A 25,984-nucleotide genomic window follows, 5' to 3' on the forward strand; every position below is an offset into this window, starting at 1 on the left:
TTCATACTATATTTCTTTAGAAGCTTGAATTTATACAGACTTATTTTCATTATCCATTCTCTCATTGCTTGTTTTTGCATCCTATTTTTGAACAATTAATCATTTAATCAATCGCTGAAAGGAAAGAACAAATGTAATCATTTTTAGCTTTTCTTATAGAGAGAAGACATGAAGAACTATCTGGGGTTTCTTATCAGCTGAAAGTTTACAGAAATCTGCTGCATTAAAAAATATAAAAAAACAAAAAAAACATGGAACTAATGAGGATGCTGAGTGATTCCTCCAAAAGGAGCAGCAAGAAAGGGTCTGTCTCTCTGGATGAAGAAGAACCGATGAGTAAACAAATGAAGATACTCCTGGAGCGTAAGAAAGAAGAAGAGAGGAACAAAGCCCTGTCACATTGGTCTATTCTGAGGAATTCTATTCGTCGGACAATTGTAGCAGTCACTCAAGCTGACATGAAGGAACGTGTGATTTCCCATGGGATTCATCATATGAGGAAAATGAACCATCCAGGAGTTATCAAATGTGTTCTTTACATGTCTGATACAAAGGTAAAATGAAAAAGAGTATCTCTGATATGATGACAATAGAGAATTTCTGATCATCTCATTATTACCTCACCTGACCATAATTTAAACAGAGGGGTGGGGTCAAACAGGGATAATGGATATCAATCTTTGAAATACATTTCCTTCAGTTTAGATGAAGCAGTTTCTGCAAACTAAATTTGGCAAGTGACACAGGCCCTATGGGTCTCTTGTATGTATGTGTATTTCATGTATCAACAACTCCTGAATTTACTTAGAAATAAAAGGAAAAACAATAGAAATATGATAAAAAGGAAGTGTCTATAACACTGATTAAAACATGATAAGAAGTACTTGGTAACACTAAACACATGTTTTATAGTTTTGGACTATCACATGTGAAGGTTAATAGATGCACACAATGTATTAGGAAATTGCCTTGGTAAATTTTGATTGCAAAATTAAGAAAATCAATTGGTCAAGTTGTTTCATCTGATTACGAAAAGAGGAAAGTGTAGAGATTGAATTATGATATTGTATTTTGCAGAACTAGACTATAACTATAAAGAAAATAAAATGAAAAATATTAAAAACTATGGGTGTGGATATGGTTTTGACTTTTGCTTTCTTTCTCCCCTAGGAATATGTCACTACAGATGGCAAAAATATCCGAGTGTTTTTAGAAGATGGACGTAAAAAGGAATCCTACATTCCAGAAGAACCTATAGACAACCTTACATATTGTAAACATACAAAACAATATGTAGGATGGATCAGTGAACAGGATGAACTTTTTGTAAGTGTTACCACATTTTAAAATTCAGACTGAATACATTATGATGTGAACAGAATGATTTCAGGAAATGGCACCCTTCTTCTCAAAAATCTTTGCCTTTGTTAATTTACACATCATTCTATGGTATTGGTCACTATTCCTATCTATCAGCTGTGATTTGGTGATAAACCAGACTACATTTTATTCTGTAACTGTTGGCATCTCACTGCCTAGACCAGTGTTAAGTACATTGCTATACAGATAAGTTGTTAATGTTGAATGGTATGTGAATGAATTATAGCAGGATTTATTACGCTCTACTTTTGCCAGGTACCCTTTATTTGATCAAATAATAAATTGACCATGAATGCAAGTAAATAAAAAGTACACCAACTTTATCAAACAAATTCTTTCCTGAAACAATATAAATTTTCATTTCTTTTTCTATTTGAACTGATGCACATGTACACTATAGTATCATTATTGGTTCTGATATTTATCTTATGAACAAAAATAACCAGAAAACTTTCAGAGATTACAAGTTGATCATTTGACATTAAGAAAATAGTTTTCACCATTGAAATCAATATCAGATATCATATATATTAAAATCCACATTGACATGGATTATAGCGCGAGTGGATTTCGTGGATAAGATGTATCCATAGAATCTAAAGCCACCGAGAACATACATTTTTAAAAATCATACAATTTGAGCCCCACAAAAATGTATTCTGATGTAATCTGATGGCAGATTGGTATTAATCACATATTTACAAGGGATGATGGGCAGGGCTAAAATTGATCAAATTTACAGCAATATCTCAAACTCAGATGATATTAAGACCTATGGACCTATCATCTTTCACCTATTTCTCTTTTAACGTTTAATGATTATTCATTTGATAATCATGCAAGAATTATACACAATTTTAACATAGATATACATCTTGATCAATATTACAGCTGATGAACTCAGAATTTGAGATCATATCACAGGCAAGAGTACCAAGCAAGATCAACCTGGCTACATACAATCAGAGTACCCGTGAGTTTGTGACAATTAGTCCTGGCTACATGGTGGTAAGTTATAGCTAATTGTCAGGTGTAAAAATATCTTATAATTATGGATCCAAAGAAACAAAGACGTCCAACTTATAAAATATTTGTTGTATTCAAGTGGTCTCCCTTATCCTGCAAAATGTTGAATGTAATATGTAAAGCAGGTAGCAGAGACTGTAAACAGATTATCATCACACAATTTCTTAAGAATTATTTTGATAGTAATTTTCCTATTTGAGATATTGATGATTGATTGAAGATACTGCTAAGAGACACAATGATTATCAGAAATTAAGTCCTAATTGTGTTTCATCAAGAAAAATCCAGCTGTCTACAGGGACTTATGTCAGTTTTACTCAAAATTTTTTATTGAACAGAAAGATTGTCCTTGGTAACATGAATTATACATGTATTGTTCTTTTTTTTCATAGTGTTGGGCCTTTAGATATGGAGCAAGACATCTGATTCCCCGCAAAATGACAAAGATTCGATACAATGACGACAAAACATTCCGCCACATAGTCTTGGAAGAGACTGCAAGTCGTACGCAGAAATGTTATCTGTCCAAAAACACAGGCATAGTGGTATGTAATAACTACAAATTCATCTTAACATGGTTTTCATGTAGTGAAAACAAACTGTTGCTCAAATTTTCTTCTGCTTATCAAATTTGTTTACATTTTCAAAGAAAAGAAAAAGATTGCTTTCCTGTAACATTGAAATGGTTGGATGGTCTGACCCTTTAAGTAAAATACCAGGTGCAGATTGGGTCCGAGTCCAGAATACAGAATAATCAGCACATGAAATTTAAGTGATTGGCAGCCTTACCTGTCAGAAACTGTAACTGGATGAATAGCTTAATTTAATTTAAATATATTTTGTATGAAAATCAACAAGGACACATACAGGAAATTCTAAAACTGGTATTTTCTGCAGTGTCTTTGATTATCATGACATAATTCCATGCTGTGTGGACCATTTTAACCAAGTTACACAAAAGTGCCCAAACCAAAGGGGACCAACAAATTGGCAAAAGCCATTTGGCTACAGAGTACAAATTTCTGTAACCTTATATGTTCTCATGTTTATTGTAGTCTTACAATGTGTTCGAGGGTAAAGAATTGATCCACAAAAAAGATCTACACGAGAGACTGATTACAGCCTTAACTTATTTTAACCCCCTGAAGTACCTGATAACAGGTGCTCTGGATGGTACAAGTAAGTCTTAATTCATCTTCTGATATCTGCTGTTATTAATCAATAGAACACATGCTAATTTGGCTGAAGGGAAAACTAAAATGATAACAAAAGAAAAGTTGTAGCAGTCATTAAGGGCTGTTACTCCTGTTTATCTCCAAAATACTAAAACTGTTTGCTGTTAGAAAGATACACAGGTATCTGATAGGTATTGTATAAAAATAAACAGCAATAAAATATTTCTAGTGTGTTAAGTAAAGTGAGTTTGGATAGATGTAAAGTGAGCTGGGATAGACGTAAAGTGAGCTGTGACAGATGTAATGTGAGTTTGGATAGATGTAAAAATTTTACAGCACTTATTCATACTTTCTGGGTATAGTACATTATATATGGAATGTAGGATTATAGGTTATCATTTCCATGTCTAATATCCATTATATCCTACAAGTACCAGACTTTGTATGTGAGTTCCTCTGGGGATAGCAGAGTGTGGCAGTTTGAAATCATGATGCATGTACCAGTACCACTATATTACAGCAGAGTTAAATGACAATTAGTCAATTTGATCATATCTAAATTCGATCAGAGCAGAGGCATTGTTAGTGGTAAAATTACTTTATTTTCAGTAAATGTCTGAAAAGAGATAGACATGTACACTCACAATGTATGCCTCTGTGGAAGGCTGCTTATTTTACAATCAAGTCAAATACAAAATATTTTCCACTGTGCCATTACAAAGAAGTGGAGTGTTTATCAGTATTCAACGTTGAGTGTGACATTGTACTTAAATGGTGTAAATTTGACACTCTACATTACTTTTCCTTATCTGATTGATTTCTTAACAAGGCCAAAAAGTATGTTCTGTTCTTATTACAATAGATTGATCAATTATTGTTTTCACAAATACATAACTTAAAATCTTCTGTTTAGAGACTGTAAATGTGATGTTGTTGTTTATGAAAAATGATTGGAATTTTTGTTGTTTTTTCAGTCAAAGTTTGGGATAATGAGTGGTTTTTGAAGATGGTATTTGTTGGACACACTCAGTGTGTGAACATCCTCACCATCTATCCTGAGGGTCCAGCTGTGGTCTCTGCCAGCTATGACTGCACCATTCGTGTATGGAATCTTGACTCATGTGATGAAATGGACAGGTAATCACTTGTGAAGAATATTTTTCTTTTGATATTCTGAATTTAATTATTGTAGGCAAATGACAAAACCAACATTTGAAGAACAGCAAAATAGATTTGGTGTCCCCAGTTACGTGCAATAGGATCAAATTTTAATCAACAAACAAAATTTAAAAACATATCTGAGAATATTTCCACATAGTACATTTTTGTTTAAGTATATATGAGACTTAAGAAAAAGTAAGAATATAGAAACATTGACCCTTATTGTTTCAGAGCCAAACTGGATACTCCTGTTGAGGGGCTAGTTACAGAACTGAACTATGATGTGTTCTTTACTTATGCAAATAAGCAAGTTGATCTGTGGAAGATTCAACATCTCTACAATATCTTCACTGCTATTGGGTATGTTGATGTTTTCTGCCTCAGATTCTGTAAATGGAATAATCCTTTGTTTTAAGAAAATATACAGTGTATTGCTTTGTGTAGTTATGAAAGTTAATGATTTTGAGCAAATATTTATAATTTTACTTTCTAGAAATTTCCTTAGCGAGTTGATTATATTAGATTGTTGTACAAAATTCAGAAAATCTATTTGATCTTTTGACAACAATGTCAGTCAATTAGAAATTAATTGTGTGATATGTGTTATGCAGAACTCTTGTGTCATAATGAACAGTGAACAATTGAAATGTTGATATTTTGCAGTCAAAGAGTAAATAGTATCAAGCAGACAGCACATCCATTTTACCCTATCCGTTCTCTTGTGGTGAGTCGGGACTGTAGTATTCGGTTGATAACGCCACCTAGTGGAGATGTGATGACAACGCTGCTTTTAGATCCATCTGTAGGAATCATTGATGCTGCCTATGCTGTTGCTGAGGGTAGGATTCAGGACCTGTTCCTAATACTATATGATAGATATTCCTGATTAATCTGAGTATGACTTGATGATAACTAGTTTTGAATATGGCCTTCCCTTGATTATTCCTGTTTTGCAATACAGCAACGTCTGGTAATAAGCCCACTCATTTATCTCAAATGTTTTCACTGTCCTGCAATAAGAACATCCCTTCCTTTGGGTGAAAATTGCTCCCCTAATTTGGGCTTCTTGTATGATAAATATAATTGAAAACATTTCAGAATATTTGATGAACATGTAATACTTGTACGGTGTACATAAACACTGTTGGTGACTAAGAAAACACTGTTGGTGACTAAGACAGCTTTTGAGATTCTTTCTGTACTGGACGTAGAGCTGTCTTGGTCACCGATATTTAAACAGAACACAAGGGGCTGCGATTGCTCTGTTGATGAGTATCAACCCGCAAATCCTCAGGTGAAGATCTGAGGTGTCTGGTTAAATGCATTTTACCTATGGCGGTATGATTTTTTATGAAGCTGAGAAACGGACCAATCTGTGCTGACCTGATTGTGTCCTTAGGCTAGACACTTTAACCTTATGATGGAATGTCATGGGCCTCTCATATGTTGTTCAGTGAGGTAACCTCAGCTCAGAATAACAGTGTCCTTCATACTGAACAGAAAGTGCTATACCCTGTTCTAAAACTGGTTATTTTAGTATCGTGACCAATTAAAAAATAAGAAAACTCCATCTCAAAATGACCACCTGGCTGTTCATGGGGTGATAAACTCAGCAAACAAACTATCGTGGACACATCAGGGACTATCCTACTGAAAATATTATTTGTCTAGTTTATAGAGAGCTCCAGATTTTAGTCATCATCTGTTACACATTGTTTAATTTATGAACAGAAAGTGAGCTAAAACCAGATTTTAGAAAACTCCATCTCAAAATCATCTGTTAGCAAACAAACCCAGATTTTAGTCATCATCTGTTACACATTGTTTAATAAAAACCATTTGGCTGGTGAATGCAGAATAACAGTGTCCTTCATACTGAACAGAAAGTGCTATACCCTGTTCTAAAACTGGTTATTTTAGTATCGTTACCAATTAAAAAATGTTCTTCTCTTCCATTTACAGAGAAAATATTTACTGTTGTTGGAAATGGGGACATATACAAATGTCGGACTGACATCAACCCTGCCCAGATCGAGGCTGTGTGGAAGTGTAAAAACCCACGAGGTACTCATATTAATCTTTTGTTTCCAGATTGTCATATTTATGTGGAAATATTTCAACAGAATGGTTAATCTCTAAATTTGAGATTGTGTTACAGGACTGAATAATTTACTGTCATGTTGAATGTTAATAAACCTATTGACCCTATATCCAGTGTAGTGTATACTGAAAGAATTAGATAGGTACTGATTCCTCTTAAGGCTGACCCAGAGACCAGCTGTATTTAACATATTTTAAAACTTTCCCGGGGATCAGACCTGAAAGGGTGTTGAAGTCTTTATCTTTTTAGTGATTTCTAAAACTAAAGAGGTAATGATGTTTTTAAGGAAGATAAGTTGTTTATTAGGACTAATGGTTCAACTGTTTTATCGAGGAACTACATTATTCCCTCCCGGTCATTCGAGAATTCCATGTAGATTTGCAGACTTTTAATGAATGCATTGTTTTCATAAATATGCCGCTTGCTTTGTCTGAAACCTTTAAACTTTGTTCCTTGGTTTAAACCTTTGATTGTTTTTTCATGATGTATTGTACCTTTATGTTCCCTTTGTGACCGTTGTCTTTTTACTCGACAGAGGCATGTAATTACCTCCTGATCTATGAGTATGTGCCAGACTTCAAGAGTGATGCATGGGCTGCGTTTCGACGTGGCCTAGCTACAAAGAGCATCAACCAAGCCACGGACTCAGAAGAGCCTGTCTCTAACAACCGCACGATCCTCCTTGGGGGTCGAAAGGATGGCTACATCTGTGTCTTTAACTTTGAGACTGGTGATGTTGAATTCAAAATTGATGTGAGTAGATACCACATTTATCTTTACATTGATAAAATATGTCTGGAATATGTATATAGTGGAGAGTTGACAGAAGAAAGATTGAAACACCTGTCATTAAGTTATATTGTTGATACAATTATCACAGCATACAACTTTTCTTCTGATTACACAAAACATTTAGAGCTGCCATTTGAAGTGATGTCTTTAGTTGAATGTGTGATGTGACATATTTCATTCTTTCTTAATGCAAGCCCTGTTTAACTTTGGTAGAACTTAGAACTGTCCTCTGGTCTTCTATAACTAAGAAAATATATGTAACATGTGAATATGATCATTATGTGTAGGCACATGGTGTAAAGGGAGTGCTGAGTATGATAGCCAACTCCAAGGAGGATCAGCTCATCTCTGCTGGGAAAGGTAAGACTGTCACTGTCATTTTAATGTGTTTTTCAGGAAGCAAATTTAATGGTAGATATGACCAGACAACGTCTGTCAGAAGGTTCAGCAGGATTTATTTGTTAACCATTAAGTCCTAATGAGCCTTCTGACAGATGTTGTCTGGTCATATCTACTGTTAACTTTGATTGTTGTTTTTAACTGGACTCAGTATTCTATTAGGGATCTATCTCCGGAAGATACCTACACTTTTAAAAGATTTTCTAAAAGTTTTAAAAACATTTTAAAACGTTTGATATAAATGATATATATGTCACCATAACTAACAACTGGCTATTTTCCACAGATAACATTATCAAGGTATGGCGTCTGTACCCGTATGCCCAGGAAGCCCTGGCACCTCTCCTGTTGTTCTACTGTAAACACACGCCTATACACATGACGATGCTGAAGACAAACCTGTGCGTAGCCTTTCAGGATCATTCCACTGCCACGTACAGTATTGTTATATACAATCTTAAAGACAGAAGTAAGTACTACTGTAGGCTTTTAAATGTCAGTTGTTTCATGGTATTAAACATCTTTGTAGTATTTGGCCTGGTTAATATTTTACTTGTTTTGTTGACATTTTTACAGTTTTATATATGGATATGGGTATATAGTTGTACTATGATTTAGAATGTTACAATGACGAGAGGTGTAATATCTGATAATGATTAGTGGGAGTGTCTGGTAAATCGTATCTCTTGGTCATTACTACTTGGTGTAAGTCTTAGTGTTAATTATTGGTTAATTGGTGTAAGTTATTGATATATACATAGAGATGTGTTTATAAATTATGTAAAATAAACATTTGACTACCTTCTGAAATCATGGACCTCCAGCTTGAGAACATATCTATATGCGTATGGCAGTAGATATTGGGATGTTTTGTTGGACATTTTATAGAATCATTGCTGTTCTATTTGCCTTGATAAACACAATCATCTATATATGTAGCTTGCTTCACCACAGTTTATAGTCACGTTTAAATAACATATCGCCATTGATTGTTTTACACCAATAGTGAGTAACAGTTAATTTTCTGATAAAAAATGTGAGTTAAAAAATCCGCAAAGGTTATCATTTCAACCCACCACAAACTTTGTAGGGGACATGAAAGATTGATATCATCAAAAAAAAAAGAAAAAAGTTAAACATCATTCAAACATCAAGTATAAAGATTTGATAGCAACTACGGTATCAAATATAGTTATTTTTTGTACATTGCATATAACTTATACTCTTGTAATATTACAATCAAATTGAATGTAGAAAATATTAAACAAATATAAGATACTTATGTGTGAAAACTGATTTTAGAAAGGCTTATCATTTCATTCCTGATGCATTTGAAATATAGCATAAAAGGAAATTTGTGAAATTCTACCATAGCTGAATTGCGTTTGAATGTTTTATAGATCTCAGTAAAGAATCCTCCAAACTTGTTCACTCTAGTAAGTGACATCTGTCTGAGAATGACAATACACTTTAATTATGTGACTTTTCACGATTAATTACCTGGTACTTTCCCTGTATTATCATTACCTACCCTAAATTATCTCCCCTGTGTCACCTGTGACGTCCACGTCACATTGCACGGTGGTTGGCATCTTTATGTTATCACTTGTACAGGTAAAGTTTGTTTTAAACCACAGAGTTTTGTGAATGCATGTTTTCTTTCAAAATTCCATTGACTTAATGAAGTTTTCCCTAAAAACAGTAATTACATGGAATTAGGAATTGTTCCTGACATGGGAATCAGATCTAAAAATGGTGTGACCTTCACCTTCAAGAAATGCAATACAAATGGCACTTCCTTACAATTTGTTGAATATGATTATATCATATTTAAAAAATGAAAAAGACAGTTATTTGAAAGAAAAAAAAGATGTTGAGAGAGAAGTTTCATTTTACGATGATTAACTACTTCAGTATTCTTCTAAATGTTGAGGCCACTGTTGTGTGATTTTGTGTTGGGTCTTTATCCTTCAAGGAAATTTTCATATCATTACGCTGGTATCAAAAACTGTTGAAATGTGAAGAATAAAAAGATGTAGCAAGTAAAAACCAGAAGATAAAATATAAGTGTCAATGAAAATGTGTTGATGTTTCATATTTCAACTTGTACAATGGATTTGTTATGTAACTTTTGCAGTATTCAGTATGCCCAAGAACGAAACAGGTGGAACATTTTGCACATCTTACTGTGAAATGATAAAACATTAATAAAGAATCTCCAAGTCTATTAGTATTTACAAACACATTTAGTATTACTACATAATAATATCAGTATTACAGAGTTTTCATATTCTGTTAATATTCTAACATGCACATTCATTATTATACAGAAATTTCAAGTAATATTCTAACAAGGGTATTCAATATTATCTCAATAACACAGACATTTCTACTTGTATTCTAACAGGCACATTTCAATATTATACCTTAATACATCCATTCAATATTATCATATTTTAACAAATACATAATTTCTATAAAATGATCTGCTATGCATATTAATATCAGCTTCCCAGAGTCTATTAGTAAACATTTCTCTTTATTTTGTTTTCTTATGAAATTCATTTACATTAACATTATCATTCATTATTCTATTCTGTGTATAGAGTTCTTTGAATACAGTGTAAAGTATTTCTGGATTACAATATCTCAGATCTTTCTTGTCGGTCAGAGTTTAACCACATGTACGCATGTACCAGTAATATTTCTGTAGTCAATGGAAAAATGTAAACAACAGATTCATGTAGCAGATATTTTTGGTTTGTTTTTGGTTTTATTTTCATTCGGAAAAAAAAAGAAGAAAAATATTTTCTTGATTTTGTTATTTTTTTAACCTTGTTTATATTGCTGGTATTGTCATATTTAATTCTCCATGGTTACTAATATCAACAAATATTACACCACTTTCCCCAATTGCATAGCAATGCATATCAACATTTAATACAAAAATGTCATTGTAATTAGTAATTACTGTGTTAATTACATGTTTAAGGATTAGCATGCCACAACATTATACTGTATTTATAGGGATATGACTTAAATGCCTGTGTGATACATCATATTTACCTGGTGTACGTACAAGAGCTGGTATTTAACTAATCATTAAAGGTACTCTGTACCACTTTTCACACGGATTCAATGACATACATGTATATGTGTAGGTGTAAACAGTGACAAAAAACAGGAATGTAAGTAATGGTACTGCTGCTGAAACTAGTTCATGCTTGATGTTGAAAATTAAAATACATAACATGATTTTGTATGTTTTTTTATGCATAAGAGTGACAAAATAAAGGTTTTTGATGAGTAATATTTAAATAACAGCTTACATACCGGTATACAAATATATAATTTATGAATTGGTGTTTGCATGAATGATTTGAACATACTGGTTTAATCAAATAATTATTTTGAAGAGTGATTAAGTCATTGGCTTCATTATAACAGATATATTTGGTTGCTGTGAATGTTATTGTATTGTTTCATTTTGAAATTCATTAATGTAACTATATCTAAGATATTACTTGTAATACATTTTGATACTTACCTGCCTTTTACAATTATGTGTCCTGACTAAACATGAATTATACTGACACGGGATTTCTTAATAAACAATGACATTTTGGATTGTCTTATATACAGAAAATTAAAAAAGAATATTGTCCAGTGTTGATTGTAAAGTTTGTAAGTGAATAATTTCATAAAGTTTTAAAGAAAACAAACAGATAACTGAAGAGGTCAATATTCCAGGTTCGTACTCTATGGTCATTCCTTGGCCAGTTGATGTCCGAGACTTTTTTTCTTTGTCCTTAACCAGTCAAGGTTCAAGGCAGCTTGCCTGTATCTTGGCCTGTTGAGGTCTGAGGCTACTTTCCTATGTCCTTGGCCAATTGAGGTCCGAGGCTACTTTCCTGTGTGTTGCAAATAACAAACAATAACTGAACCATGTGATACTTTCTGTACTTTTCTGTTTGTTAAACACATCTGTCTAACATTGTTTTACTGTTTACTGCAGTATATGTCCGTGATTTGGTTGGTTCTTTCTTTGGATATTGCACAATGGTAAAATAAAGAAAAATATTAACATGTATTTTACATTTGAATTGAAACAGCAAGTTTTTATTTAGAATAATTAAGTTTTACATGACTAAAGACAAGAAAAATACAGCCTAAATTATCTTTAAAATTGTGATCGCATTGTGTTTTGACACTGGAATACAATGAGTTTTCACTGTTTTGACTGTTTTACATTTTGTGCTAAAAACAAATATCAAGAACCTACCAAGAAGCAATTAATTGTGATAAATGTATATCCAAACTGTACAGAAATAATTCTATCAAGATTTTATATACGTAATAAGTTGCTTTATCAAACATATCATTTCAAAATATAGATATGTATAATCTTCTGTAATAATTTTATTTATCATTTTATCATTTATTTATCTGTCATATTTTATAGGTCATAATTTGATTTTTTCATTTATAAATATAATTTGTATAAATAAGAAGACTATGAAGACAGTTTAAAAAATCATTTTTCATAAAACCCTGATAAATTACCAGAAAATTTCAAAACTAGTTCAGAACATGAACTAGTTCTTACCGTTTGTATAGAAACTAATTGTAATGTAATGTCACAACTATTTATGTTATATATATAATCATACAGTTTTAATGTGATGTAAAAAAAACAACACAACATATTAATGAGACAAGTTTTCTTCAGCCTGGTCAGCTTGTTTACCCATGGTTACACTTTTTATTAACCCAGTTTTTGTTGAATTAATTTGGTCTTTGATAATAATCTCAACATTACAAAATAAGTTGTTGATACTTCTCAAGTAAATATTTCATTGGTCATTAATAGTTAGTTTTGTGATTCCTGAAGTCGGAAAAAAGGACTTTTCTTTCGTTGATCATGTCACAAAAAAGCATCATGTGTCACAAAGCTGATTCAAATTTTGACAGAATGAGGAAAATTTCAATATATTGTAGACAAAAATGAGACTTAATGCTACCAGTAATTATAGAATACATATATCTTACTTGTTGTATGGTTTACAGACTTATTTGAACACAAACCAGAGGATGATCACACAGACTCTATAACAGGCCTGACTAGCTGCCAGAGAATGAAACTGTATGCATCATCCAGTTTGGACGGGTCAATCAGAATTTGGGACGAGCAGAACAACCTGATAAGGTATAGGACACAGGGAATATAGTAGATCATCCTCTTGGTCTCATTAAGAAAAAAATGATATTGGTAACTTCATTATTAGAATCCTAAACTACTGGTACAGTAGTCTATAAGTGTAACCCCTGGGGTAACCAGATTAATGGTGATTGGATAATGGGGTAACCAGATTAATGGTGACAGGGTAGTGGGGTAACCAGATTAATGGTGATTGGATAATGGGGTAACCAGATTAATGGTGACAGGGTAGTGGGGTAACCAGATTAATGGTGATTGGATAATGGGGTAACCAGATTAATGGTGACAGGGTAGTGGGGTAACCAGATTAATGGTGATAGGATAGTGGGGTAACCAGATTAATGGTGATTGGATAATGGGGTAACCAGATTAATGGTGACAGGGTAGTGGGGTAACCAGATTAATGGTGATTGGATAATGGGGTAACCAGATTAATGGTGACAGGGTAGTGGGGTAACCAGATTAATGGTGATAGGATAGTGGGGTAACCAGATTAATGGTGACAGGGTAGTGGGGTAATCAGATCAATGGTGACAGGATAATGGGGTAACCAGATTAATAGTGACAGGATAGTGGGGTAACCAGATTAATAGTGACAGGATATTGGTATAACCAGATTAATGGTGACAGGATATTGGGATAACCAGATTAATGGTTACAAGATAGTGGGGTAACCAGATTAATGGTGACAGGATAGTGGGGTAACCAGATTAATGGTGACAGGATATTGGGATAACCAGATTAATAGTGACAGGATAGTGGGGTAACTGAGTAATAGTGACAGGATAGTGACGTAACCAGGATAATGGTGACAGGATAATGGGGTAACCAGATCAATGGTGACAGGGTAGTAGGGTAACCAGATCAATGGTGACAGGGTAGTGGGGTAACCAGATTAATGGTGACAGGATAGTGAGGGAACCAAATCAATGGTGACAGGGTAGTGGGGTAACCAGATCAATGGTGACAGGATAGTGAGGTAACCAGATCAATGGTGACAGGATAGTAAGGTAACCAGATCAATGGTGACAGGGTAGTGGGGTAACCAGATCAATGGTGACAGGATAGTGGGGTAACCAGATCAATGGTGACAGGATAGTGGGGTAACCAGATTAATGGTGACAGGATAGTGGGGTAACCAGATTAATAGTGACAGGATAGTGGGGTAACCAGATCAACGGTGACAGGATAGTGGGGTAACCAGATTAATAGTAACAGGATAGTGGAGTAACCAGAATAATAGTGACAGGATAGTGGGGTAACCAGATTAATGGTGACAGGATAGTGGGGTAACCAGATCAATGGTGACAGGATAGTGGGGTAACCAGATCAATGGTGACAGGATAGTGGGGTAACCAGATCAATGGTGACAGGATAGTGGGGTAACCAGATTAATAGTGACAGGATAGTGGGGTAACCAGATCAATAGTGACAGGATAGTGGGGTAACCAGATCAATGGTGACAGGGTAGTGGGGTAATCAGATCAATGGTGACAGGAAAGTGGGGTAACCAGATTAATGGTGATAGGATAGTGGGGTAACCAGATCAATAGTGACAGGATAGTTGGGTAACCAGATTAATAGTGACAGGATAGTGGGGTAACCAGATTAATGGTGACAGGATAGTGAGGTAACCAGATTAATAGTGACAGGATAGTGGGGTAACCAGATTAATAGTGACAGGATAGTGGGGTAACCAGATCAATGGTGACAGGATAGTGGGGTAACCAGATCAATGGTGACAGGATAGTGGGGTAACCAGATTAATAGTGACAGGATAGTGGGGAAACCAGATTAATAGTGACAGGATAGTGGGGTAACCAGATTAATGGTGACAGGATAGTGGGGTAACCAAATTAATGGTGACAGGATAGTGGGGTAACCAGATTAATAGTGACAGGATAGTGGGGTAACCAGATTAATGGTGACAGGATAGTGGGGTAACCAAATTAATGGTGACAGGATAGTGGGGTAACCAGATTAATGGTGACAGGGTAGTGGGGTAACCAGATTAATGGTGACCTGATTATTAAGACTAGATAACAGAATTTGTGATTGCTTAGTTTGTGATGTTTCTCTTATATTAGTAACATATTACATATCATGAATAAGTAACATTGATTGAATATAGAATAGATATTACAAGGAATATGACAATTGCCAACATGTATGCATGATGTATACCTGTATGTTTCTGTTATACAGACATCTCAAGCTGAAGACGATGCCTTATAGTGTTGGTTTCTGTAGTTCACGTGGTGACCTCCTTGTTGGAATAGGGCCTCATCTGTATCGAGTACCCTACCAATCTTGTGAGTATGCTTTCACCTTTGTGAGTATCTTCTAGCTATTATTAGCCTTATAGGTAGTGGGTAGAGTACTTACTTTTGTGATTTAGAATATCACTAAGTATTCCCTTCATTCGATTCTGTAGCCTTTGGATCTCAAAGAGAATATCTACGTTTCTGTTTAGATTATATTGCTGCTGTAAGATTTGGCCTGAATTGGTGTTTGGTTGTCTCCTTTTTTATTACATATCTCAAATGTTTTTGAATGAGTAATAAGTTCATGAAAACCTCATCATATTTATAGGGGTCATGATAGAGACCTTTAGAGATAATGATAGAGACTTACAGGGGCCATGATAGAGATCTAAAGGGGCCATGATAGAGATCTATAGGGGGCCATGATAGAGATCTATAGGGGCCATGATAGAGATCTATAGAGACCATGAGAGAGATCTATAGGGGCCATGATAGAGATCTATAGGGGTCATGATAGAGATCTATAGAGACCATGAGAGAGATCTATAGGGGCCATGATAGAGATCTATAGGGGTCATGATAGAGACCTTTAGAGGTCATGATAGAGATCTATAGGGGCCATGATAGAGACCTTTAGAGGCCATGATAGAGATCTATAGGGGCCATGAAAGTGATTTATATATATATATATAGTGAGAGAGAGAGGTTGATATCTGGTTGAGCCCATTTGCTTTTTATGAAATTTTAACATTTGTTGGAGTTGTACCCCTTTTTGTAGATTTTCTGTTTTGAATATTGTATCAAGTGTACCTGATAAGTACTGAAGCAGTATTTCACAAACTTGGCATGTAACATCCTTGTGATATAAAGTTATGCTTTTTTACTTTTCATTTAAACTTGATCAGATGTTACAGCTAATTATAGCCCATAATTGGATATATTAGGTGTTTCAAAACTTTTACCATGGAAACTGTTTCAAAGTTTCTGATTGGTTGAAATTAAAATATCATGTGATTAACTAAAATTGATTCTGTATAAGAATATTAAATCTGTCTTACAAATGAGTGAATTTTAATCTTAGATTACACTGACATCAAGTTTTCTGGGTTTTTTTATTTGATTTTAGATCTGCCGAAAACCTACTTGTTTAAGATGGTATCTATGAAGTTTGCAGACCCCAAACCAGAAGCCATTGTTGAACTGGATGAAAATCTTGTAAAAAAATTGTCAAAAAGAGAATTCACACGTCTCAAGAAATCCCACTCAGCATTCAAGTAAGCAGGACTCATCATTCTTAAAAAATATTAGATAAAAATACTTTCAAGCCAATACACTGGAACATGTTGATACTTGTTTCATACCTGACAATACAATAAGTATAAGGTACACCATTGTCCATGTTACTTCAATAGATACAGGTACAAGTAAATCAGTTTTGATAGTTGATACCCACAGGCAACAGTACATCATTCACTGAGAATTTTGACCTTGACATTGCTACAGGTATGACCACTTTGAGGATATTCTGACCAAGGAAGAAGAAGAGGAAATCACACGAGAGTTACGAATGAAACAGGCTGCTTTTGCTGAGATTGCTGCGAGGGATTCTGAACTTATCAAGATCAGAGATGCACAACTACCAGCCAAAAGAAAGCCGAGACAAACTCCGGAAACTAAGGACGACGCATTTAAAAACTATATGAGGATGTATTATGATCGTCCTAGACTCTCGGTTAGTCAGTTTGAAGAAAAAAAACTTGTTTAATTTCAATCATATCCTATAGTTTTTACTAAATTTTAAGTCTTATCACCAAAGTTAAGATCCAGAACACTAATCCAATTCTTTATAGAAAATGATTGAAGTGAAGGAGTTAACTTGAACCATTCGAGACCCCATTTTGTTGAGTTTGGCAATTAAATAGACATGTATTGTATTTAATGTGAAGCTATAACTGGTGGCAGTGTATCAGTATTTGTTTGTTTTTTTAATTATGGAGCAATAAAAATAAATATAACTGATTAGTTTAATGTATATTCTGCTGTTTATATTGTTTTGGTCTGAATGTATATTCTGCTGTTGATATTATTTTGGTCTGAATTAATTCAAACCACAAACTGAAGTAAATTCCTGAAAACACTTTTCGGGATGATATTTCAACAGCAGTCTTCACACAAAATAATTTTGCTATATGTAAGACTGCAAAAATAGTGTGCTATTTGAATTTCCACAATTTTTCATGTATTTTGATGTCTTGACAAGTTATACTTATGTGATTGATATCAATAAATTGTTGTGTGTTAAGATACCTGAGGATGAGATGTTCCCTGAAGATAAGATCAAGTCAATACTGAAAGGCCCTGTTGAAAAAGGTGAGTTGTCTCCCTTGTGTTGGCAAAATTGAAACTTGGTGTACACATTTGCCGTACAAAGGCAATTTGCAGTGTACCAAATTCAGGGCTTACAACCCCTTAATCACAGAGTTATTGCCCTTTTTCAAAATTTTCGTGTCCAAAGCACAACTTTAAACTTTACTTTTACTTAAGCTAACAAAATGAAACTTGGTGTATACATTGGTCATACTAAAAGTACTAAATTTAGTGCCTGAAATCCCTTTATTACAGAATTATTGCCCTTTGCTGAAATTTCATGTCAAATAAAGTTGTTTACAGGGAGCATTTATCAGTTTAATTGATGCTTTTGTTTTCATATACATATGTATATATGTGTGTAAAACACTTTATTTAAATGAATCTGATTGTTAATTTTATTTTCTCTAGTGGAAGAGCCTTATAAACCAGAAAAAGAACCCACTGGCTTTTTCCCCCCTGCATCAAGAGCAGTCAGTTCTCGGATATCCAGAGAGACGTCTATGGTCAAACCCACGGTGGAGGTGAAACCTGCAGTGGAAGTCCAACCTGATGCGGCAAAGGAACAGACACCTGTTGCTCCAGGGTTACCTGCCTCTATTCTAAAGCCAGATACACCTGTAACAAAAGCACCATCTCCAGAGGCTCAGACAGGATCACCAGCACCAAGTGTTTCAAAGAAAGAAAAGGTTGTGCACTTCTCCCGTGAACCATCCAAAGTATCGAGTATACGCTCCGCTTCAATTCCTGCGCTGTCAAGAGAGCCTACATCCACCCCACTACAGCCTGCTTACCCTATTGTCAGTGCTACTGGCTTTGTGCCTAACTCTGTTATGGTGAAAATTCTGTGGCCACCTCCACCACCCCCACCCCCCAACAAAGAGGAGAGGTGGCAGCCACCTGCTCTCACTGCACGGCAACTGGCTGAGATTAGCGGCACTCATTATGAATCGGTAAGTTGTGACCTTTTGGTACCAGCTTAAACAATTTGAAAGTAGTCATGATACTTCAGTTTCCGAAAATGATCATACATTTTGATAACTGTCTTTTCTCTCATTAAACAAGAAGACCAAGTGTTGATATGCTTAAAATAAATACTGTTTATTTTACATTGTGGTTTGATCTAATTTTCCCAGAACATATACAAAACCAGAACCCTGGGTTATGTCTGTTGTTAAATCTTTGAACTATCATTTCTAATATCATTTATAATCCAACAGTAAGTGAGAAGTGTTATCTAGTGCAGCATTTTTCAAAGATGATGATACAGGTAAACAACATCATGTTTACAGGTGGTGTTATCATTTTACAGTTCCAAGTCTTTTACTGGTTACATTGATTTATTGATATTTTTATTGATGTTTATATTCTGCCTATTTTTGTCTGATGAAAGCAAATAGTTCCAAATATTTATTGTTTCAAAAGATAACAAACTAGTAATGACTTTATTTTGTCACATTTTTGCTAAATTAAAAGCAAGCAAGGAAGGGTAGTCATGATAAAAATAAATCTTCTCTTACTGAGCATTCTTGGAATGGTGGGAGGTGGGGTTAATCATTATACAATACAGAAGACATGAATGCTAAGAAAGAAAGAGTTGTTGTGAAAAGAACCTTAAATAAATGCCCTATGTTGATTTGAACTTATCTGATGTAATAGTATTGAAAGTGGAGTGTGAGGTAACATTTTTGTTTCTTATCTTGATGTGAAAATGAACAGCATCTTTATCACCTGTTTTAGCCTCCTCCTGAAGAAGAGGAAGAAGAGATCAGAGAAGTCACACCTGAGCCAATGTACTTTGACTATGGCTCTAAAGAAGATGAAGAGTCCATACGGGAGAGTCCAATTATCTCAGAGCCTCCTACTCCTTCACCTCCTCCTATAAAGCCAAAGGATGCAAAGGAAGTCACCTTCAGCCGAAAGGACACAGTCCATGTGATAGAAAAGAATGTTACCCCACCCATATCCTCAAGAGAACCAACCTCTCTTCTATCTAAGCTTCAAGGGGCTATTGCTAAACCATCAGCAGTGAGTTCAAAACTTGTGTTATCTGTGCTTCATATGAAATACATAAACTGTAATATTCTTGACAAAAAGATTATCTTGTCACCATTTTGAAACCTATTGTCATAACATTGATGTCATTCTTCTTCAAATGAAATTGTCATATAAAACAGAATTATTGACAACTGATGAGACAGTTTCTAAAATGAAGTTGTACCTGCATATCTGAAATATTTGAAATGACATTCAGTGATTCTTATTATTAGGAGTCATAATATACATCTGAATGTAATTTTTTTTTCACCTTCTCAGGATGACGATGATTCAACTATTACCACAACTCCAAGGTCTCCAAGAGATTTTGACTTTGACAAACCTGTACCTCCTCCTGTAGAAGCCAAACCGAGACCCCCAGCACCATTACCCAAGCGTGAATTTAAACCATTACCACCACCTGTTGTGAAGAAACCTCTCCCTCCCTCACCAGTGAAGGATCCAACTCCTCCCCCTGCCACTCCTGCAGTAGTAGAGAAGACCCCACCCTCAACTCCAATGAAGAGGGTGAGAGCTGCCCCACCTCCTAAGGCAAGAACCCCCACACCACCAAGACAAGATACGCCCGTGCCTGACTTCATTACACAGTTCAATGGCACACCTTGGTTTGAGAAATTCTTCCCTAGCATGGAGGTAAGCATAAGTGTGCTCAAACACACTAAAGCCAAAGCACCCAAATTTGTTATTGTAAGTTGAACCATTATGATCACAACAAAACACTTTGTATTTGAATGACATTATATATCCCTGCCTCCTATAAAGAAGTTTGGAAGATTTTAGTGTTACTGGCTTTGCAAAGAGAAACTGGAAAAAATCAATGACCATTTTAAACCAGGTCAGAACTTTACCTGCATATTAACAATATACAAGTACATACCAAATTACAGGTCTATATCTTTACCTGTTAAAAGTAAATAAGCAGAAATGAACAAGATTAACACTTCATGCCCTAACAATGAAAAAAAAGAGATAATATTAGTGAAATTATCTTGGCAAATACCCCGATGCTATTTCCCGTATGAGTTTTGAAAAGATAAAAAATATGTCTTTTGGCTTATTTTAACAAACTTTACATTTTTCTGAATGTTATTGCGTTTTTGGACATAACAAGGTGTCTAAGAAGAAATAGTGGGCCATTTTTGTAGAATTGTCTTCTTAGAAATGAAGAAACTTCCATAGAAATTTTAACTCTCGTCTTAAGTAGATTTATTTATCTTCAGAGTATACCAAAGCCTTGGACACCGGAAAACTTTGCCACAATGCTTAGCCGTGTGCTTCGTCTTGCTGAGTATCCCATGAAGACAAGTATTGTCGATGCTCTCACAATGCTGTGTACTCAGGAGGACATGTCAGAAGCAACCATATCATCCATCGACAAGACCTTGGTGGCAATCCTCAACCACAGCAAGGAGCCACCTACGTGCCTAGTGATATCACAGAAGAGCTTCATCTTGTCGTCCCTGCGAGCCATGACTAAGTTTGGTCTTTACGATAAAGAGTTTATCACAGAACTTATGGTACAGTTTCTGGATGGAGATAAGGAAGTACGGTGAGTAGGACCAGAGACTTATCCATCAAGTTTATCCAGTGTTCTTTATAGATTAAATCATTTCAAAACTCCAGTATTTAAACACTGTGTTATGCATATCAATTGGAAAAAAATGAAGAATGGCTGAATCTAACAATCATTTAGACTGGAATCAAATAATTTGAAAACATTCAGTTCTTCAATTGACATCAGATTTATTGTAAAACTGAAGGGTAAAAATGAATGTTTTCTTATTGCTGTGAAAAGTGTGGCATATTTGAAAATTATTTACGATACAATGTTTCTTCGAAATGAAATTTTCATGATAATGCTTAGAGGACTATGAGATTAAATGCTGATTAGGTAAACATGAATGCATATTTCAGAGGTTTTTTTACAGAGAATGTCAGTGTTCAGTTAATGTAATTTCAGGATGACTGTAGCCGAGAGTCTGGCAGCAAGTGGTCTCCAAGACCCACATAAACACATACAGAAAGAGCTGGACTCCTGGGACATATGGAATGTAGAAGAAGATGACCGCAAAGCTGACCTCAGGAAGATGGCACAGCAATGGCTGGATAGGTACTAAACTGTCTTACAGAGCTTTGACCATTGTGTACTGTATATATTTTTATGTAATGCCTGTTTTTTTGTTTTATTTTTTGTTTTGTTCATTTTTACGTGCACACTACTCCCTAGAGATTAGAGGTTGACTTGGATTTTCCCTCACATTATGATGATTTTAACTCCATGATATCAAAACAAAACATTGGGACGTTGTTATACACTTGGTCTTACAATGATAATGCTCTAATCTGGATTTTCTTTTTCATCTGCGTTTAGGTTTTAAAACTTGACAGATCTGGTTTTATTCTTTTGTTTTCACCTCAGTCTAATCTCTCATTTTCTAAACATTTAGATACACTTACATTTATATGAAGTGTCTAGTCCTTTGTCTTTATATTTGGATAAATTGATATTATGTAATGTTTAATGGTGATAATCTACCAAAATTATTCTATATATCCCGCCAACAATGTCATATATACTTTAATACATTTTACATTTTAGGTGGATGACTTCTTACAAACTCCATCTGACAGACACAATAGAGCGAATGAAGAAGGGACAGAATATTCATGGTAAATTAAGTCGTGGCGAGGGAAAGAAACGCGGAGCAGCAAACAAGAGTATTCTGAGGCGATCCACGGTTAGTATTGGAAAGCCTCACAACTTCCTCCAACAAAAAGTGCACTTAAAAAAATTTTGGTAGTCAAGGATAATGTTGTATATTCTAGAAATATATAAGATGTGGTTTAATATTTTAAGCTTTATTGTAGAACAGGATAAGTTGCTTAAGATTTCTTATTAGAAAAAAATATTCGGTACTTTTGATCATCAGTTGTCCGTGGGATGTAGTGGTATGTGTTTATCCTATAGGGTGGAGGTGAAGGACAACCAGACGATCAGGAAACAGTAACCACACTTCCAGAGGGCACAGAGTTCATACCCCGTGTCCCAGGGGAAGATCGTCGTAGAAGTCTCACAGGTACACCATTACAACACTTTATTTATCAGTATTTATGATTTGTGTTATGTTTTAATAACCCCGTGTCCCAGGGGAAGATCGTCGTAGAAGTCTCACAGGTACACCATTACAACACTTTATTTATCAGTATTTATGATTTGTGTTATGTTTTAATTTACTGATATGATTCATTTAGTTGTTGCATTTGTTGAAGTATTTTACAAGTGAAATTATTTTTTAATGGTTATAAGTCTTCAAATGCTCCCCTGCTTTCCTTTGAATGGTTAAGGTTGTCCTATCTTCAACGTGGTGCCACCAGTTCAGTCATATAAACATTTTTTTGGGGTGGGGGGATTTTTCAGTTGGAAATATGGAAATGGAAAACATAATTTATGTAAAGCTTTATCCTAGAATGCAATGTTCTGTTATCAGTGACCTTTGATAAGCCACCTGACTTATCAGTGGTGGAGACGGCAACATTCATGGATGCTTTGAACTACTTCTGTGACATGATGATGGAGAAAGCAGTGGATGGAGTTAGAAAGGGTGGCAAGCGTGGTGCTGGGTCCCAGGATAATGTAGTACAAGCCAAAAACACTGTGCTTGTCCTGCCGAAACTCCCACAGTAAGTTCGTCGTTAGTTTTAAGGAATTTTCAAAAATTTAATTTCCATTGAAATTCATAAATAGCATATTTCAAAACAAATATGCTCATTATATGACAGTTTTTAGTGATTGCTTTGCATTTTTTTTACTTTTAAGAATTGTAACATACTTTTTGTTTCAGTAAACCTGCTTTGGTACGTCTGGGTGAAACTCACACCAGTAAATGTCGTCCTCACCGTGAAACTAACTTACATATTGGTGAGTAACTGATACTTCGGTTTTATGTTCGGAAGGAATCTATTTCAAAATTTACACCACCAAGATTTATTGCCATTTCTGTAGAAACTCCAGCAATATCTTGGATCTATCTTGTGATAATTAATCCCACTCCCTTTAGTTGAACCACAGGTTAGGTGTTGTTTCCCTTGGCTTTGGATAAACAGAGAATTTTATGGTCAATTTTTCTCCACTTTGAAAATGTAGATTTAGTGATCAGTTCTCCTGGATGTTTTCTTTCAGGCCAGTCCATTGTACTTTTATCCTCCTAGTTTGTTTGATGCTTGATTCTTCCTGCTTACTGGACATTGTCTGTGTATTTATAATCTTATAATAAGATTTCCTGGAATAAAAATAATTGTACAGTGATATATTGTTTCCATCTTTTATTCTAGATTATCGCCAACTGGCCACAACAAATCGCGGGAACCAGCCTGCTCCTGGACAGCTGACGGGATTCACTCCCAGTATCAATCTACCAATGAAGACACTGTATATTAATCCATTCCCAAGTTATATTGACGAGTTTGATTCTCGATTCCAAGAACCTATCCTTATAACTCTTAAATCGTCACAGAAGTACTTTATTCCGTCTCAGTCGATGGTGCCGACATTGGAGGAACCTATGTTGGCGCCGGCACATTGAAGAAGGTCTTTCCGTTAATAACTTATCAGTAAATATTTAACCTACTGTGTTTTACTGTCAGGAAACTTTTTACAAAATGTGGAAACATTTTCTCAATGAGGTTAGTGCACATTGGGTTACTTCATTGAGGGCAAGCCTATTTTCTGTGGTCAAGTTTAGATAACTGAGGAAGTGAAGAAGGAAAGCCGTTACATGCCTACAAAGGTCTGGGCATCTTAACTTGGATCACACATAACACCTAATTAACAAAGGCTGAGGTCAGGAAATACAATCACTTTCCAACAAAGGCAGATGTCAATTAATAGTTGTATATGGTTGGAGAGAAATGTATATTTTTCCCATGTATTTACTGATGAGAATTTAGGAATGCTGTAAAGCCTGTTTTTCTTCTTTTTTTTTTTTTAACAAAGCCTGTCCTACTTTAGGATATCGAGATCTCAAGCTCAAAAGGTTTGTTTTCTAGACTGATGGCTATAAAGTTTTTTGTCAGTATATTTTCATATTGCTGTCGATATGCAACAAAACAAATTATTATATGTTGATACAAATCTGTAGTGCCAAATATTGGGTAAAAACCAAATTTTGTTGGGGAAGATCAGTTATTGTCTGTACGCTGAGAAATTTTAAAAGTACATGTGTTACTAAGTGATTTGATTTTAGGAAATACATTTGTGTACCTTTTCTCCCTTATGGTATTACTTTCCAATTTCACTAAACCTAGGACACAATGATTATTTATCAATAATATCTATGCTGGGTATATGCCTGTTATGTTAGTTTTAAACTTATACCAGAAATACTCGTCAATAGTTAGATGGTATTTTATGTGTGAGGTGAAGCAGCATTTTCCCAGTTTTCGTTTTTTATGTAGGGTAGTAGTGATTTCAGAGTTGTCCAGTAAAAGAGAGTGTGAGAGAGAAGAAGGCAAGACCTTATATTTTATTGATTCTTAAATGATTCATGTTGACAGCTGTATCGAGATTTGAACTCTAAATTTGTCTTATTTCATCACTTTACATTCAATCACACCGAAGTCTGGATGAATTTGTGATATTTTTTTCTATATTTTTGGAAATGTTCAATTCTAAATTTCTCTCTGAATTTATTTTCAAAGTTCATATTTTACAGAACATTATTTTTGTAATTTTGCAATTTTCTTACTCAAACCATTAATTTTGTATTATATTTTGTTTTTAAATCATTTTTTAAACACAAAAATGAAATTTCTTTCAATGCCAAAAACCCCCCAAAATATAACAAAAAACTGAAAATGTTAAACATTTTTTAAAAAAATGATTGCTTGATACAAATGCTTATCAGAAATTAGCTTTTCATTGTAAAATAAAATGTCAGAACTTTACTGCTGGACGACTTTACACCATGATGCCTGACTTTTTATATAGATTTTCTCAAAAGCATTGATGCCAAATTACTTAGGTATAAAATGAAGCATTACACAT

The 25,984-nt window shown here is 34.7% G+C and overlaps 1 protein-coding gene across 1 annotated transcript; it reads left to right on the plus strand.

Annotated features, from left to right (window-relative positions):
• The first annotated feature begins 251 nt into the window (after positions 1-251).
• Positions 252-25,132, plus strand: LOC132556621 (WD repeat-containing protein 97-like). The gene is made up of 28 exons (XM_060221054.1): positions 252-554; positions 1,171-1,326; positions 2,272-2,388; positions 2,799-2,951; positions 3,462-3,585; positions 4,556-4,718; positions 4,974-5,102; positions 5,406-5,581; positions 6,705-6,806; positions 7,379-7,596; positions 7,923-7,995; positions 8,321-8,503; positions 9,435-9,470; positions 13,102-13,240; positions 15,458-15,564; positions 16,643-16,790; positions 17,020-17,248; positions 17,820-17,886; positions 18,295-18,836; positions 19,624-19,911; positions 20,200-20,574; positions 21,162-21,490; positions 21,902-22,051; positions 22,541-22,679; positions 22,910-23,018; positions 23,430-23,622; positions 23,784-23,860; positions 24,274-25,132. The coding sequence occupies exons 1-28, from the start codon at positions 252-254 to the stop codon at positions 24,522-24,524; spliced, it is 5,076 nt and encodes a 1,691-aa protein (XP_060077037.1). The 3' UTR covers positions 24,525-25,132.
• Positions 25,133-25,984: the final 852 nt, after the last annotated feature.

The sequence above is a fragment of the Ylistrum balloti genome, unplaced genomic scaffold (genome assembly GCF_031769215.1).
Source record: "Ylistrum balloti isolate Yb309-2 unplaced genomic scaffold, AGI_CSIRO_Ybal_v1 Utg370580, whole genome shotgun sequence".
NCBI lineage: Eukaryota > Metazoa > Mollusca > Bivalvia > Pectinida > Pectinidae > Ylistrum > Ylistrum balloti.

Bases quoted from the DNA above. Each gene is read 5' to 3' on its own strand.
- LOC132556621 (XM_060221054.1), top strand. From the start codon at position 252: ATGGAACTAATGAGGATGCTGAGTGATTCCTCCAAAAGGAGCAGCAAG. The intron at 4,719-4,973 runs GTAATCACTTGT...TTATTGTTTCAG, and splicing joins TCATGTGATGAAATGGACAG to AGCCAAACTGGATACTCCTG. The intron at 20,575-21,161 runs GTAAGCATAAGT...ATTTATCTTCAG, and splicing joins AATTCTTCCCTAGCATGGAG to AGTATACCAAAGCCTTGGAC.